At 45.4% G+C, this 13,965-nt stretch overlaps 1 protein-coding gene across 3 annotated transcripts in view; it reads left to right on the forward strand.

The window, feature by feature from the left end:
• LOC111954320 (neurexin-3b-like) overlaps positions 1–13,965 on the forward strand; it is a 457,756-nt gene that overhangs the window by 393,141 nt on the left and 50,650 nt on the right. For all 3 annotated transcript variants that reach the window (XM_070435771.1, XM_070435769.1, XM_070435770.1), the window contains one exon: positions 2,858–3,029. In XM_070435771.1, the coding sequence (XP_070291872.1) occupies positions 2,858–3,029 (172 nt within the window). The remainder of the gene's footprint in view (positions 1–2,857; positions 3,030–13,965) is intronic.

The following is a 13,965-nucleotide window of genomic DNA, read 5'->3' on the forward strand; positions in this document are numbered from 1 at the left end:
GAAGACGAAGAGAGAAAAAGAGAAAGAAGAGGAAAAGAGAGAGAAAGAGAGAGAGAAGAGAGAGAGAAGAGAAGAGAAGAGAGAGAGAGAAGAGAAGAAAGAGAGAGAGAAGAGAAAGAGAAGAGAGAAGAGAAGAGAGAGAAGAGAAGAGAGAAGGAGAGAGGAGAGAGAGAGAGAGAGAGAGAGAGAGAGAGAGAAATGAGAGAGAGAGAGAGAGAGAGCAGTGTGCCTTTTCTTTCATCACAGTCTGAGTGTATTTTAGCACGCAATGTTTAAATTCTGTGTCAGACCAGTGGGAGGTTGCTGAGGAGGCGGCTCATAATAATGTCTGACGGTGCGAATGAAATGGGCTCCAGCCATTACCACGAGGCCGTCCTCCCCAATTAAGGTGCCAACCAACCTCCTGTGTGTCAGACTGTGTGAGACTGTAGGTTGCATGGACTAGATACTAGTGTACTCTTGTGGTTTCCTATCAACTACTCCAAACATGAGAGAACATTAATGCGCTGATTTGGACATTGTACTGTGTTGCCTTGGTACTGAAATACATACAGAGTAAAACAGCTACCTTTTTGTTAGCAAAGACGAAAAGGCAAGAGCCTCTCAAGGATCTTCAAGGCAGTCCTTTTGAAATACTTTGCATTTCAATGGAAGATAAACTAACTAGCCTGCAACCTTTATCAAGAGTTTAATCTCGAGTTTCGTCTCCTTCAGAAAAATTGCCTTGAACATCCTTGGTGAGGTCAACGCAGGTCCAACTCCATTTTTTAAAAAACATTTGGCTAGATGTAGACTGTACACCGTCTTAAAATGGATGCTGACTTCTCAGGTTTTCACTGAATGTCAGGTTATTCCACTGTGGTATAGTGTTTTAGATTCAATTAAAAGTGTCGGTTGGGTGTTTAGTGTAGCAGGCAATAGCAAGGTGTTAACAACAATGTCAAGGTTAGTTAATGATATGAATAGCAGTGCCATTCGTAAGTGGAAGAGATATTGCACACACACTCACAACACAACACACACACACACCACACACACACACACACACACACACACACACACACACACACACACACACACACACACACACACATACACACATACATACATACACACACACTATCGTATATCCTGATTCACTAGCTCTTATCTCTTCACTGATCCATTAACACATTGTGTCATCAGCCCGGTGGGTCAGTGCATCATGTACACACACATGCACCCCCACTCGCATGCACGCACTCACACACACACACACACACACGGCCGTGTTGTGAGAAATGTCCCTTTGGCTCTGGGCCTTTAAAGCAGGTAATTACACAAACCATTCCCAGAGGGGATTAGGACAAATGACATGGAAAACATTGTAGCCTTACACCCCCACTCTTTCTCTCTCTATCTCTCTCTCGCTCCATCCCTCTCTCTCTTCCTCTTTACCCCTCTCTCATTCACTCTCCTGCTCACAATCTCGATCTCTTTCTAACTCCATCTCTCAATCTTTTATCTCTCTCGCTCTCTCTCGTGCTCTCTGTCTCTCTCTTTCTCTCGCCATCCTTGTCTCTCTTTAAAACATTTTCCATGTAACGCCTACGTTCCCATGCATACCCAAGCAGCTCCGATCAAACACGTTGGCAGGTTGTTTAAAATTAGCAAGTTGGCGAGAAAGTAAGTTGCGGTGAGAAACCAATGAGGTTCTTATTTGCCTCTCTCTCTCTCTCTCTCTCGCTCTCTCTCTCTCTTTCTCCCACTCTCTCTCTTTGAGTGATATAACACCACTAACTTTGCCGTTAAATAAAACATATGTGCTGCTACATATGTGATGTGGGGAGGGAGAGGCATATGTCCTGGCGTTCGACAGAACATTACTCATCATTAAGTGACTGACCGTTCTGTTACAGCTAACTCCCAACAAATTAAAACAGTTTAATGAACCGTAAAGCTAGCTAGTACAGCTACCAACTATATGGTCTTCCTTTGGGGTCTACACCCTTAGGAAAAAAGGTTCAACCTACTGTAGAACCTAAAAGGCTTCTTCGGCTGTCCCCATGGGAGAACCCTTTGGAAAAAACGTTTTGGGTTCCAGGTAGAACCCTTTCCACAAAGAACCATGTTGTAACCCTTTTTTTCGTAGATTGCATATTGTCTAGTATTCTTAGTGGTATGGACATTGGAATGAGTGGCTTTGTTACCGTGTCCGTACTAACACACAACCTACAGTAGAATACATGTCCAATAGATGGCTCCATTGTGATTAGTATTAGCTCAGGAAGAGGATAGGGGGAGACCTGGGTTAACAAAGTAATGTGTAACTCTGTTGTTCAACTGTTTCAGTTACTGTTGTATAGTCCAGGCTATATAATGTTGGCCCAGCCTTATTGAATCAAACCCTGCAATCAGTTTACAGCTTCTGCAAACATCTCGATTCCTGGTCTTGGTATCACTGCATTACAAATGCAATGAAGATGATTTGATTGAAGCTCATCGTGGAATTGGTTCTAAGATGGTACGGTTCTGCACATCTCGGCTGTTCTATATGTTCTATACACATCATATTGAAATGTTTTACCAATGGGAAAATATCAATTATCAATCAACCTGAAGACTGCCTGTGGAAGGAAAGTGGTTGATACTGGTTAATAAATGCCTGTTTGTTGTGTGTGTTTGCAATCAGACTACACTGATCTACAAATCAACTTGCATCCCAAATATCTACTCATTATTATGTGATCAAGAGTAATGATTCTCCACCCTCTTCCTTAGACTGATCTCAAACCTGCTGCTTGTTCCTCTTCCGGGTTGCCTGCAAGTTGTTGATGTCTTTTAATACATTTCTGTTTCTTCTTCCCTTTTCTTTCAGACGGAAGGCAAGGTGGGCGTGACCTTCAACATTGGTACGTCAGACATCAGTGTGAAGGAGGTAACCATGACGATCAACGACGGGAAGTACCACCTGGTGCGCTTCACCAGGAATGGGGGCAACGCCACTCTGCAGGTGGACAACTGGCCAATCAACGAACACTTCCCCACAGGTATCCACCAATCACCATCTGGCGTCTGTTACACTCACGTTTGACCTAGGACCTCTGACCGTTGAACCTGTTGGCTTGTGTTGATGAGAAAGTCAGTCCCAATTCCCTCACTACCCTTTCCTCTTGGCCCAAACTCTTTGATGTTTGAAGATCTGATGGTTCTGAATAGGTTTAAGCAGTGTTGGTGGAGATTCCACCATATTGCGTATACCTTACAGACCTGCAAATATCACAGGGTTAGAGCCAATGAGAAGGGGTAGGGAGTGAATTGGGAATGGGTGGTAATGTGAAAGGTAGACCTCTGTTAGACCCACTGGACATCACCTGTTTACAAAGGCCAACTGACAAGGATGTTAAGTCAGAATAACAGCATGAGTATGCAGGCCAAGCAAGTCTCCCCCTCGGTGGGCCGATGGACACTTTACTATCCTGCCAAGCACTACAATTTACTGAAGTGTGAACAGATGTGAACTGTTTATTCGCTCTGCCCCTTGCTCCAGTCTATTTCCCCAGTCTTAAGGGTTTGCACCACACACGCATGCACACACACTCACACACCATGCACGCATACCAGTGGTGGTCGGTGAGGGAGGACGATTATTATTATTTATGAGCAGGGTCTTATTTATCTTATAGCATATTGGATGACTGTCATTCATATTCCATTCACCCAGCTCAATGTAACATTGATCTGATATAGGGTGTAATCATTAGTTCAACCGCTGCAAACGAGAGTTTCTATTGGACAAATTCAGGTATGATTATCCCCTTTTCGTTCAGGTTGCTTCTGTTTAAGAAACTTTTTTAACAGAATCGGCAGAATGAATACACCCCTGATCACACGCAAACACAGTTCACTTTCATAGCAGCCACATACAAATAGCATGATCCCTTTGATCATTGTATAATTACTCTCCTCCTCTCACCTTTTCCCTTTGCTTGTGGACTTCAGTTCACAACACACCAGCTGTCTGACCAGGCGAAAAAACCTTTTCAAGCCAAATCTTCATATCATAACCGCTAACCGCAGCCTACATCATTGTCACCATATTAACATCATAATTAACATAGCTACTAGAACTATCGCATTAGTAAACCCGCTAAACCTACAATAATGCAATACAGTCAGCAGCAAGCAGTTTAGCAGTGATTATAAATTAAATAAACCAAAAACTAACCCTGACTTCGAAGAGTTCCAGTGTCGGATAGCCATAGCCAGCTAGCTAACATAGCATCTGTCTTTGTTTGAGCCAGGTGTTTGCATAGGCTAAACTAGCTAGCGGCATTCTCTTGCTAAGTGAAAGTGATAAAAGATACTATGATCGAAATATAGCTCTCTCTCTCTCCTTCATTTTTGAAAAAAATGTATTTGTTCAAAACTGTTCAACTATTCAACTATTGTCCTTCTCTCTCGTTGAGTCAACCACTCACCAAGGTTTATGCACTGCAGTTCTAGCTAGCTGTAGCTTATGCTTTCAGTAGTAGATTCATTCTCTGATCTTTTGCTTGAGTAGACAACATGTCAGTTCATGCTGCAAGAGCTCTGATAGGTTGGAGGATGTCCTCCGGAAGTTGTCATAATTACTGTGTAGCCTCTTAGGTTTTGTATTGAAGTCAATGTACCCAGAGGAGGACGGAAGCTAGCTGTCCTCCGGCTACACCATGGTGCTACCCTACGGAGTGCTGTGGAAGTTACTGTAGACCTTCTTTGCAAAACAGTGTGTTTTAATCAATTATTTGGTGACGTGAATATATTAGGATAGCTTTTTCTAAAAAGGATAACTTGTTTAATGTTTCACTATTTTGATTCTGCTGAAATTCACTGAGGAGGATGGTCCTCCCCTTCCTCCTGAGGAGCCTCCACTGATGCATACACACACAGACACACAGACACACTCACACACCTCGGAATAAAACACCTCTGAAACTGAGACTGGACGAGAGCTAAGCCAGCAATCAACCACAACCACAATCAACCCTAATCGTCCTCTGAAAGTCCGCTGACCACCACAGCCATGGCGCTTCACTGGGCATATGAACGAATGAAGACAACCTTCCAATCGAGCGCAGACACCGTGGGTGAGAAAGTGGGCCAAGCCGAGTCTGCCGGCAGCCTTTTTGTCTTATGAGGGACATTAGCTGTGAGTGTGACATCTGGTTAGCTCATTTTAGGAGGGGAATGAAAGTCAAGGTAGAAGGGGGTGGGCAGGAGGTGAATGAGGGAGGATGGAGAGGTGGGAGGGGGAAATTGAGGTGGTGGTGAGAGAGAGAGACAGATTCTGTCAGACCTGGACCCTGACGGTAAATCTCAGTAAGACAAAAATAATGGTGTTCCAAAAAAGGTCCAGTTCCCAGGACCACGAAAACAAATTCCATCTAGACACCGTTGCCCTAGAGCACACACAAAACTATTCATACCTCGGCCTAAACATCAGCGCCACAGGTAACTTCCACAAAGATGTGAAGGATCTGAGAGACAAGGCAAGAAGTGCCTTCTATGCCATCAAAAGGAAACTAACATTTGACATAACAATTTTTTTCCCCTTTATTTAACTAGGCAAGTCAGTTAAGAACAAATTCTTATTTTCAGTGACGGCCTAGGAACAGTGGGTTAACTGCCTTGTTCAGAATTAGGCCGATACCGGCTAATTATCAAAATCCAGAAAGAGCCATTAAATTCTACAACCACGTAAATGGAAGCAATTCCCAAACCTTCCATAACAAAGCCATCACCTACAGAGAAATAAACCTGGAGAAGAGCCCCCTAAGCAAGCTGGTCCTGAGGCTCTGTTCAGAAACACAAACAGACCCCACAGAGCCCCAGGACAGCAACACAATTAGACCCAACCAAATCTTGAGAAAACAAAAAGATAATTACTTGACACATTGGAAAGAATTTGCCAAAAAATAGAGCAAACTAGAATGCTTGACCACTGTGACTGACCCAAAATTAAGGAAAGCTTTGACTATGTACAGACTCAGTGAGCATAGCTGTAACGATTCTCGTCCTCTTCGTCTGAGGAGTATGAAGGATCGGACCAATATGCAGCGTGGTAAGTGTTCGTCATATTTTAATAATAAACTGAACACTACAAAATACAAAAATAACAAAGTGAATGATAACGAAAACCGAAACAGTCCTGAATGGTGACACAAAAAAACAGGAACAACCACCACAACACCTTAAATATGGTCCATCGATCAGAGACAAACGATAACACGCTGCCTTCTGATGGGAATACACCAGGCCGCAAACACCATAGAAAACGACAACCTAGAAAAAGAACATAGACTGCCACACCCCCACTCAACGCCTGACCAAACTAACACAAGGACATAAAAAAAACTTAAGGTCAGACGCTGACAATAGCCTTGCTATTTGAGAAAGGCCACAGAAGGAGACTGGCTCTGTCATAGAGAGAACGGCTCTATGTGCAGCACTGTACCACAACGAGTCAGAAACTTGGGCGAACTTATCCTAACCTCGCTGCCAAGGTGTTGTATGACCATATTAGGAGAAACATAGTTTCACCTTAATTACACATCCAAACACGATTCCGAAAAACAAATCCCATTTTTAATAACTCCAATCTATTGAGTGAAAACACCACAGGTATGTGCCATATGCACAGATAGATTGTGACTGTTACCACAAAAAGAGGGCCACCAGTGAGAAACAAAACACCATTGTTAATTACAACCTATATTTACTGTTTATTTATTTTTCCTTTCGTACTCAACATATTTACAATATTTACAACCACTGTATTATAATCCATTAATATGACTTGTATGTCGCTAAATTTTTGTGGAGACCCTTTGTGTGAGATGTAAGGGTTTATGTTTAATTTTATAGTTTATTTCACTTTGTATTTATCCTACTTCCTTGCTTAAGAGCAAATGTCTAACATATGTGTAATGAGCGAAAAGCGGAAAAGAAGACAGAAAAGTGAAGAGAATGAGGTTGGAGATGGAAATTGAGAGCGACCAGAGTGAGAAGAAGGAGGAGAGTGCATTTCTAGACGTCAACCGGCAGAGGAGGAGCAATGAGAAGAATGATGTCGGGTGAGGCAAGGATTGAAGGAGGGACGGGCCGGAGGAGAAGAGGAGGAGAGATGAGAGGAGAGAGGGACGAGTGAAGAGAAATGGGAGAGGCGACGGGAGAGAGAGAGAGAAGGAGACGAAGACGAGAGAGATGAGAGGGGAGAGAGAGAGAGGAGAGAGATAGAGAGAGGGTGACATGTGGAGAGGGAGTGAAGAGATGATGGAGAGAGAGGAGAGCGACGAGAGAGGGTGTGGATAGAGAGGAGAGGACGAGATGGAGAGATGCAATGATGACGGAGAGGAAGAGAGAGCGAGAAAAGATAGAGGAGAGAAGAGAGAGAGAGAGAGAGAGAGGAGAGAGAGAGAGAGAGAGAGAGAGAGAGGAGAGAGAGAGAGAGGAGAAGAGAGAGAGGAGGATAGAGAGAGAGAGAGAGGAGAGAGAGGGAGAGAGGTGAAGTGGAGTGGAGAGACTCTAGATAGGAGAATGCTGAGAAAGAGAGAACGGGGATAAGAGAGAGAGAGAGAGAGAGAGAGAGAGAGGGAGAGGGAGAGGGAGAGGGAGAGGGAGGCGGGATGGAGCGGTAAGGAGGTAAGGTGTTCAGTCCTCTGTCACATCAGCCTTCAAAGTTATCTGCCTGTCTGCCTGCTGCCTGCCAGCCTAAGGAGAGCTGTGCTGCTGGGGAGATAGAGGATAGAGGTTCTGCCTCCCTGTATCTCTCTCTCCCAGGTCGAGGTGGAGGCTACACAGGCTGAATACAAATGAGGTCATCAAACACAGCCGGCTCCTTTTGGTGGATCAGGCCGTCACCTCATTTGGAACCTGGGGCGTGCTGGCGGTACCGAGCTGAGGGAGGGAGAGACGGAGAGATAGAGAGAGAGGGGGAGAGAAAGGGAGATGAAAAAATCCTCCACTGTGCTTCACACTCCATTCATTCGGGTTTGCTGTCCTCCCCTTTGATGTCTCTGTCCTGTCGCCTCCCGCCCGGGGCTGGCCTGGCCCTGATTCTCTCCCCTTATTAGCCACCAGGTGTGTGAGAGCAACGAATCACTCCTCTCACTCAGGTTAGCTAAGCAGAAAAGCCCTTAGGACCTGGACGAAGGCTAGGGATTCAAAATGGCTGCGGTACCTGAAGACAGGCAGGCCTCGAATGATGACATATCTAGTGGTTTATATGAAACAGCTTCCCCAAAGGTTTCTTAGACATTTTTATTAGACCTCTTCATTAAATCTCTTTCTCATCTCTGGCGAATTTTGACTGCGTTCATCATTTTGGATGTATAAAATATGCATTCAAGACAGCTGAATTTAAACAAAATGTCTTATCTGATTGCCGATTAACAAGGATTTGACTTTCCTTCAGACACTTAAAAGAAACCCACGTAACTCTCAACAGGGAATCAAAACGGAGAGGGTCACAATACAAAAAGGCCTAGTTGTCAGAACAGAGCTAGCTAATTTAGAGTTGGCCCAAGTCTCCTCAACCCTGTGAAATACATGCCCAGTGGCACGCTAGCTCATAGCGACCTCCCATCATTGAAGTAAGATTACTTCAGAACCCCAGAGAGCTCGGGGGACCGTCATCCTCTTGTCTGCCCATTTGTTTGTGTCGGGGTCAGAGAAAGTGCAGGTCGAGTTAACCTTTTTCATCGCTTTCTCGCTCTCTCTCTTCCCTTCTTTCTTTCTTTCCCTCCTTCTTTCTTTCCTCTTTTTCTTTCCTACCACCAGAAGCAAGGATGCGTTCAGTAGCACCAAAAGCAATCCGTGTTCCACACCAACACAGTGAATGAAATGTTGTGTGATGCAGAGACTGCACCTTTATCTATCTTGCCTCGCACGAGTTTTTGTCATTTTCGCGCAGAATTAGGCTTTAGTAATTTGCACGTTGAGGACTTGTACTTGTAGAACAAGTGTACTCTCTTGTCCTCTCTTTGTTTTCCTTCCCAGTACCTCTTAATGACATCTGACCCATTAGACCCTTATAACAGGCACAGCATTATCAATGCCAGCTGCAGTTTGTAGCAGTGTTCTCTCACCCTTCCTGAAGAGCTAGTTCCCATGCAGTCAATGCCTTTGATCAAGGCTAACCAGAAAAGTTGTTAAATGCTTGATTAAATACTTTTTGTGTTTGAACATAGTTACAAAACAGAGAGACTTTTCTAATTTAATCCATGAATTCTTCCAAGTGATAGAATCAAGTTATTTTCTATTCAGTGTGCATTCCTTTGTCCAGGTAAGAGATCGAATATGTGGTCATGTATTTTTCTTCTCCCGCTTGTAATTTGCAGGACACTCGGTGATAGTAATTCAACAATGATTGATTTTTTTTGCCCCCTCACTTGTAAAGGCATTGTCATTTCTCTGGTAATTACAGGTTAGGGTGCACCCTTATCGACTGCCTCCCTCGTACTCCGAATGCGTAACGGTGAAAGCCTGTGTGTGCGTGCGTGCGTGCGTGCGTGCGTGCGTGCGTGCTTACGTGAAAGGCTGTAGCTAGCTGCTCCTGGCTCTTGCTGCCCGTTCAATAAACAGTTACCAGATCCATGGCTGATGGTGAATAGGGAGTAGAAGATGTCTCAGTGATTTGACTAGTCAGTCAATGTACCTTACAGAGAACCTTAGGGCGTGAAAATTAGATGTCTGAACACCAACCTGTATTTGCGGTCGACGGCCAAAAGGCACACGTGACAGACCCAAAGGCTTTGAGGCAGAGCCATTGACTAGGAAGCTGGTGTGATTGTACACGGCACTAAACGTACCGTTCAACTGTTTACACGTTTACCACGATGATGATACACTGAAACACGTGTGAATAAATAAACATCACAACCTATTGTTGTCCGTTGATATCCTGAAAAGCCTTTTGTGTTTACACCCCCTCTGCCTTTTTCTAAGAGGTTAGAAACAGACAGAGTAAACACGGTCCCAATCAAGGTAAATGTTGACGGTCAAGAGGAAGTCGAAACCTCTCAGACCCCTGTCCCTGCCGTTAAACAGAGCGAGAGTTTGCTCTCAGACCCCTGTCCCTGCCGTTAAACAGAGCGAGAGTTTGCTCTCAGACCCCTGTCCCTGCCGTTAAACAGAGCGAGAGTTTGCTCTCAGACCCCTGTCCCTGCCGTTAAACAGAGCGAGAGTTTGCTCTCAGACCCCTGTCCCTGCCGTTAAACAGAGCGAGAGTTTGCTCTCAGACCCCTGTCCCTGCCGTTAAACAGAGCGAGAGTTTTTGATCCAATGATCCCGTCTGAAATCCCATCATCCTTCGGTGTGCTGTGTCTAGCTCTGTACCGGTGGGTTTAGGGTGACATCCAGCCAGGCATGATGGACGCTGGAGCAGGGGCCAAGCACAGAGGGAGAGATGGGGGAAAAAAAGGCAATGGGATGGAGGGATAGAGAGGGGAAGAGAGAGAAAGGGATGGAGAGAGAGAGATTAGATTTTATTGGCCCAATAGTTACATCATTAAAGGCACAATCTTTACTTCATCGTAACGGGCTTAAAAAGTTCAAACCAAGCCCTCCTCCTCGTCCACTGTACATAAAACCCCCTGACACCCCACACATCTGCCGACTCCCTCAGGCGGTTCACAAGTTTACAGTAGGTATGCTCCAGTGTCAGCCCAGCCCGTACCAACCCCAGCAGCATAGCTCTGGGGTCCATACATCTCGCCCCCAGCCAGGTATGATGTGCACTGGAGCAAGTCCAAACACAGAGAGAGAGAGAGAGAGAGAGAGAGAGGGAGAGATAGAGGGAGAGATGGTGAAAGGGAGGGGAATGGAGGGAGAGAGAGAGAGAGAGAGAGAGAGAGAGAGGTGCATGTTGTTCTCTCCAGACCCAGTCATCCATACTGCAATGTGTCCCCACTCAGCAAAACATCCAGCTCTGTTTCTCTCTCTTTCTCGGTCTGTCATTTACAGCTTCTCTGTATCCTTCTCTCTCCCTCTGTCTCTCTCTCTCGCTGCATCTCCCTCCCTCTTTCTTTCTCTGCCTCTCTCTCACTCTGTCATCTCTGCTTTCTCCGTCTACTTCTCTCTCTCTCCATTTGTCTATGATTCCTTTTCTGTCTGTGTTTCTCTTCACCCCTCTAGCTCCGCATCTAAAATGTGTGTCTATTTTATCCACTGTAATACTGAGACAATACGAACGCTGGGCTTGTTTTCAATAGGCTGGGCCAATGCATTATGTAAGTATTTGAATCAGTTTATACTTTGATTTTGTACAACATGACCTTTCTGCATGGGTTTGTGTCTTGGAATCAGCGAGTTACTGGACCGAGCCGGGCGGAAATCATGCGTGTAGATTGATTATGGCCCAGGTTTAGACGAGCAGCGCTTTGGTTGAGTGACGGTTGGCCTCTGTGGCCTTCTTGTGCTTGGGGGAGATATGGAGGGAGAGATGGAGGGAGAGATGGAGGGAGAGATGAGGGAGAGATGGAGGGAGAGATGGAGGGAGATATGGAGGGAGAGATGAGGGAGAGATGGAGGGAGAGATGAGGGAGAGATGGAGGGAGAGATGGAGAGTTTGTATTGTGTGTTTGGAGAGGGGCGGGAGGGAAGGAGGATTGCCATAGCGAAGAGACAGCCAGCAGACAGTAAACAAACACACACACATATACATTCACACACAAGTCTTTACAAAAACGAAAACACCATTAACCCGTCGTAATGATATCATGACTAGCCTTGACCTCCAGGCCACTGAGTGTCTTTCAGCAGAAACCTTTTCATTTCACTAGGTGCTTTCGTCTCTCTCTCTCTCTATCTCTTAGTAAGAGACCGGCAGCCAAACGATGCCTTAGTGAGAGAGTTAAATACTCATGTAACCTACTGGCCGAACATGATTATCCTCTCTATCTCAGACACAATCTCTCGCTCTCCTATATGCCTACGAGCTGCTTCTTCTCTACGAGAGAGAGAGAGAGAGAGAGAGAGAGAGAGAGAGAGAGAGAGAGAGAGAGAGAGAGAGAGAGAGAGAGAGAGAGAGAGAGAGAGAGATAAGCATCCTGCCTTGCTCTCTGCTGCCTCAGCCTCTGGTCTAACTCATCCTTTGAACGCTGTAGAAACCTCCGGGCAATGGGATAAATGATGAATGCTCTACTGTCTCTTTGTCTGTCTGAGAGGAGAGGAGGAGACCGAGGAAATAGAAGAGAAGCCTGAGATGAAAGGAAGACTGGAGAGAGAGGGAGGGGAGGGGGAAAAGAGAGACAGACAGAGAGGGAGGGACTGGGGAGGGAGAGGGGGAGAGAGGGAGTGGAGGATGAAAAAGAGACGGAGAGAGAGAGAGAGAGTAAAGGAAAGAGGGAGAGCTCCGGAAATAGATGCAGGGGACTGATACAACAGAGGACAGTGAGGGTGAGGTTGACAGACAGGAGGAAGCAGGGGGCAGACTGGAAGAGAGGTAGGCGGGTGGGTGCAGCAGTAGGATGGATATAACCAAAGGGTTTAAAGAAAGGGTGAGAAGAAGAGGTTTTGGACAGGATGGATAACGAGGAAGGGGATCCAATCTATTCTTACTGAGATGGAGTGTTGCTTAGGAGGTTGATCTTAATATGCCTTCGGCGTTGAGCGACAGACTCCTGCCAGGTTTCCCTGGTGGGCCTAGAGCCTACCGACGGTCACCGTGCCAACGTGTGTTCTGACTGAAACACTGTCACCAGGAGGGAAAAATGCAGATATTGTTTTGGCTGCGGGTGAAGAATTGGAAACACGGTTACACACACACACTCACAAACACACGCACGCACACACACACACTTTGAAATGAAAACCAGATGTGGTTTTGATGTCTCACTTCCATGGTTGTTAAGGGAAGGGTACAAGGTCAGACATTCACTAACTTGCAGCTTGTTCAACTGCAGTGTCGCAAACTGATCCAAGATAAATGTTTTCAATCAATTCTAAAGCTGTCAGACTTACTGACATCCCCATAGGTGCCCCAGTCAAAAGAAAAGTTCAATTTGGGTTAAAATGATTTCACGGTTATGTATGATTTCCTATTGACACAAGGTCACTGCTAGAATCCCCTTTAATGGTATTAAAGTTACTCTACACCTCGCTAGCCAAGGAGGTCCTGCAAAGTTGTATTAGGTCAATTGAACTCCAAGCAGACAGACTCATTGGTGCCTCGGTCAAAAGGAACGGTAATCTTGGGTTGGAAACATTGTAATGTATCATTCTCTATTCATGCAAGGTCACTGCTAGAATCACCTTTAACGATTGACTGTTACTCTACGCCTAAGAAAAGCCATACAGTTAGAAAAACGAAGTTGTCTCGTTCTGGATTGAAAGGTCACCACTGGAATCACCTTTAACAATTTTAAAGCTACACCCACACTAAGAACTACCTTCGTCATAAAAGGTGTTTCTACTTTCATATTAGTTGCAGCCAGATTCTCAACACAGTAATCCGTGTGAGAGCCTCTCAGCAAACAGAAATAAACACGCCCACACAGAGGGAGAAGAGAGAGAAGATGGGAGAGAGACAGAGAGAGGGGATAGAGGGGAGAGAGACAGAGAGAGACAGAGACAGAGACAGAGAGAGGGGATAGAGGGGAGAGAGAACAGATAGGGGGGAGAGAGAAGAGAGAGAGAGGGATAGAGGGGAGAGAGACAGAGAGGAAAGGGAGATAGGACGAGCAGAGAAGGAGAGGGGATAGAGGGGAAGAGAGGAACAGAGAGAGGGGATAGGGGGAGAGAGACAGAGGGGGGATAGAGGGGAAGAGAGACAGAGAGAGGGGATAGAGGGGAGAGAGACAAGTAGAGAGAGAGAGAGAGAGAGGAACGAGAGAGAGAAGAGATAGAGAGAGAGAGAGGAGAGAGAGAGATGAGAGGAAATCAAAAGAAGGGAGAGAGAAGAAGAGAGGTGAAGAAAAGAGGAGGAGAGAGGAGAACAAAGATAGA

Source organism: Salvelinus sp. IW2-2015, linkage group LG28 (genome assembly GCF_002910315.2).
Source record: "Salvelinus sp. IW2-2015 linkage group LG28, ASM291031v2, whole genome shotgun sequence".
Classification (NCBI taxonomy): Eukaryota; Metazoa; Chordata; class Actinopteri; order Salmoniformes; family Salmonidae; genus Salvelinus; species Salvelinus sp. IW2-2015.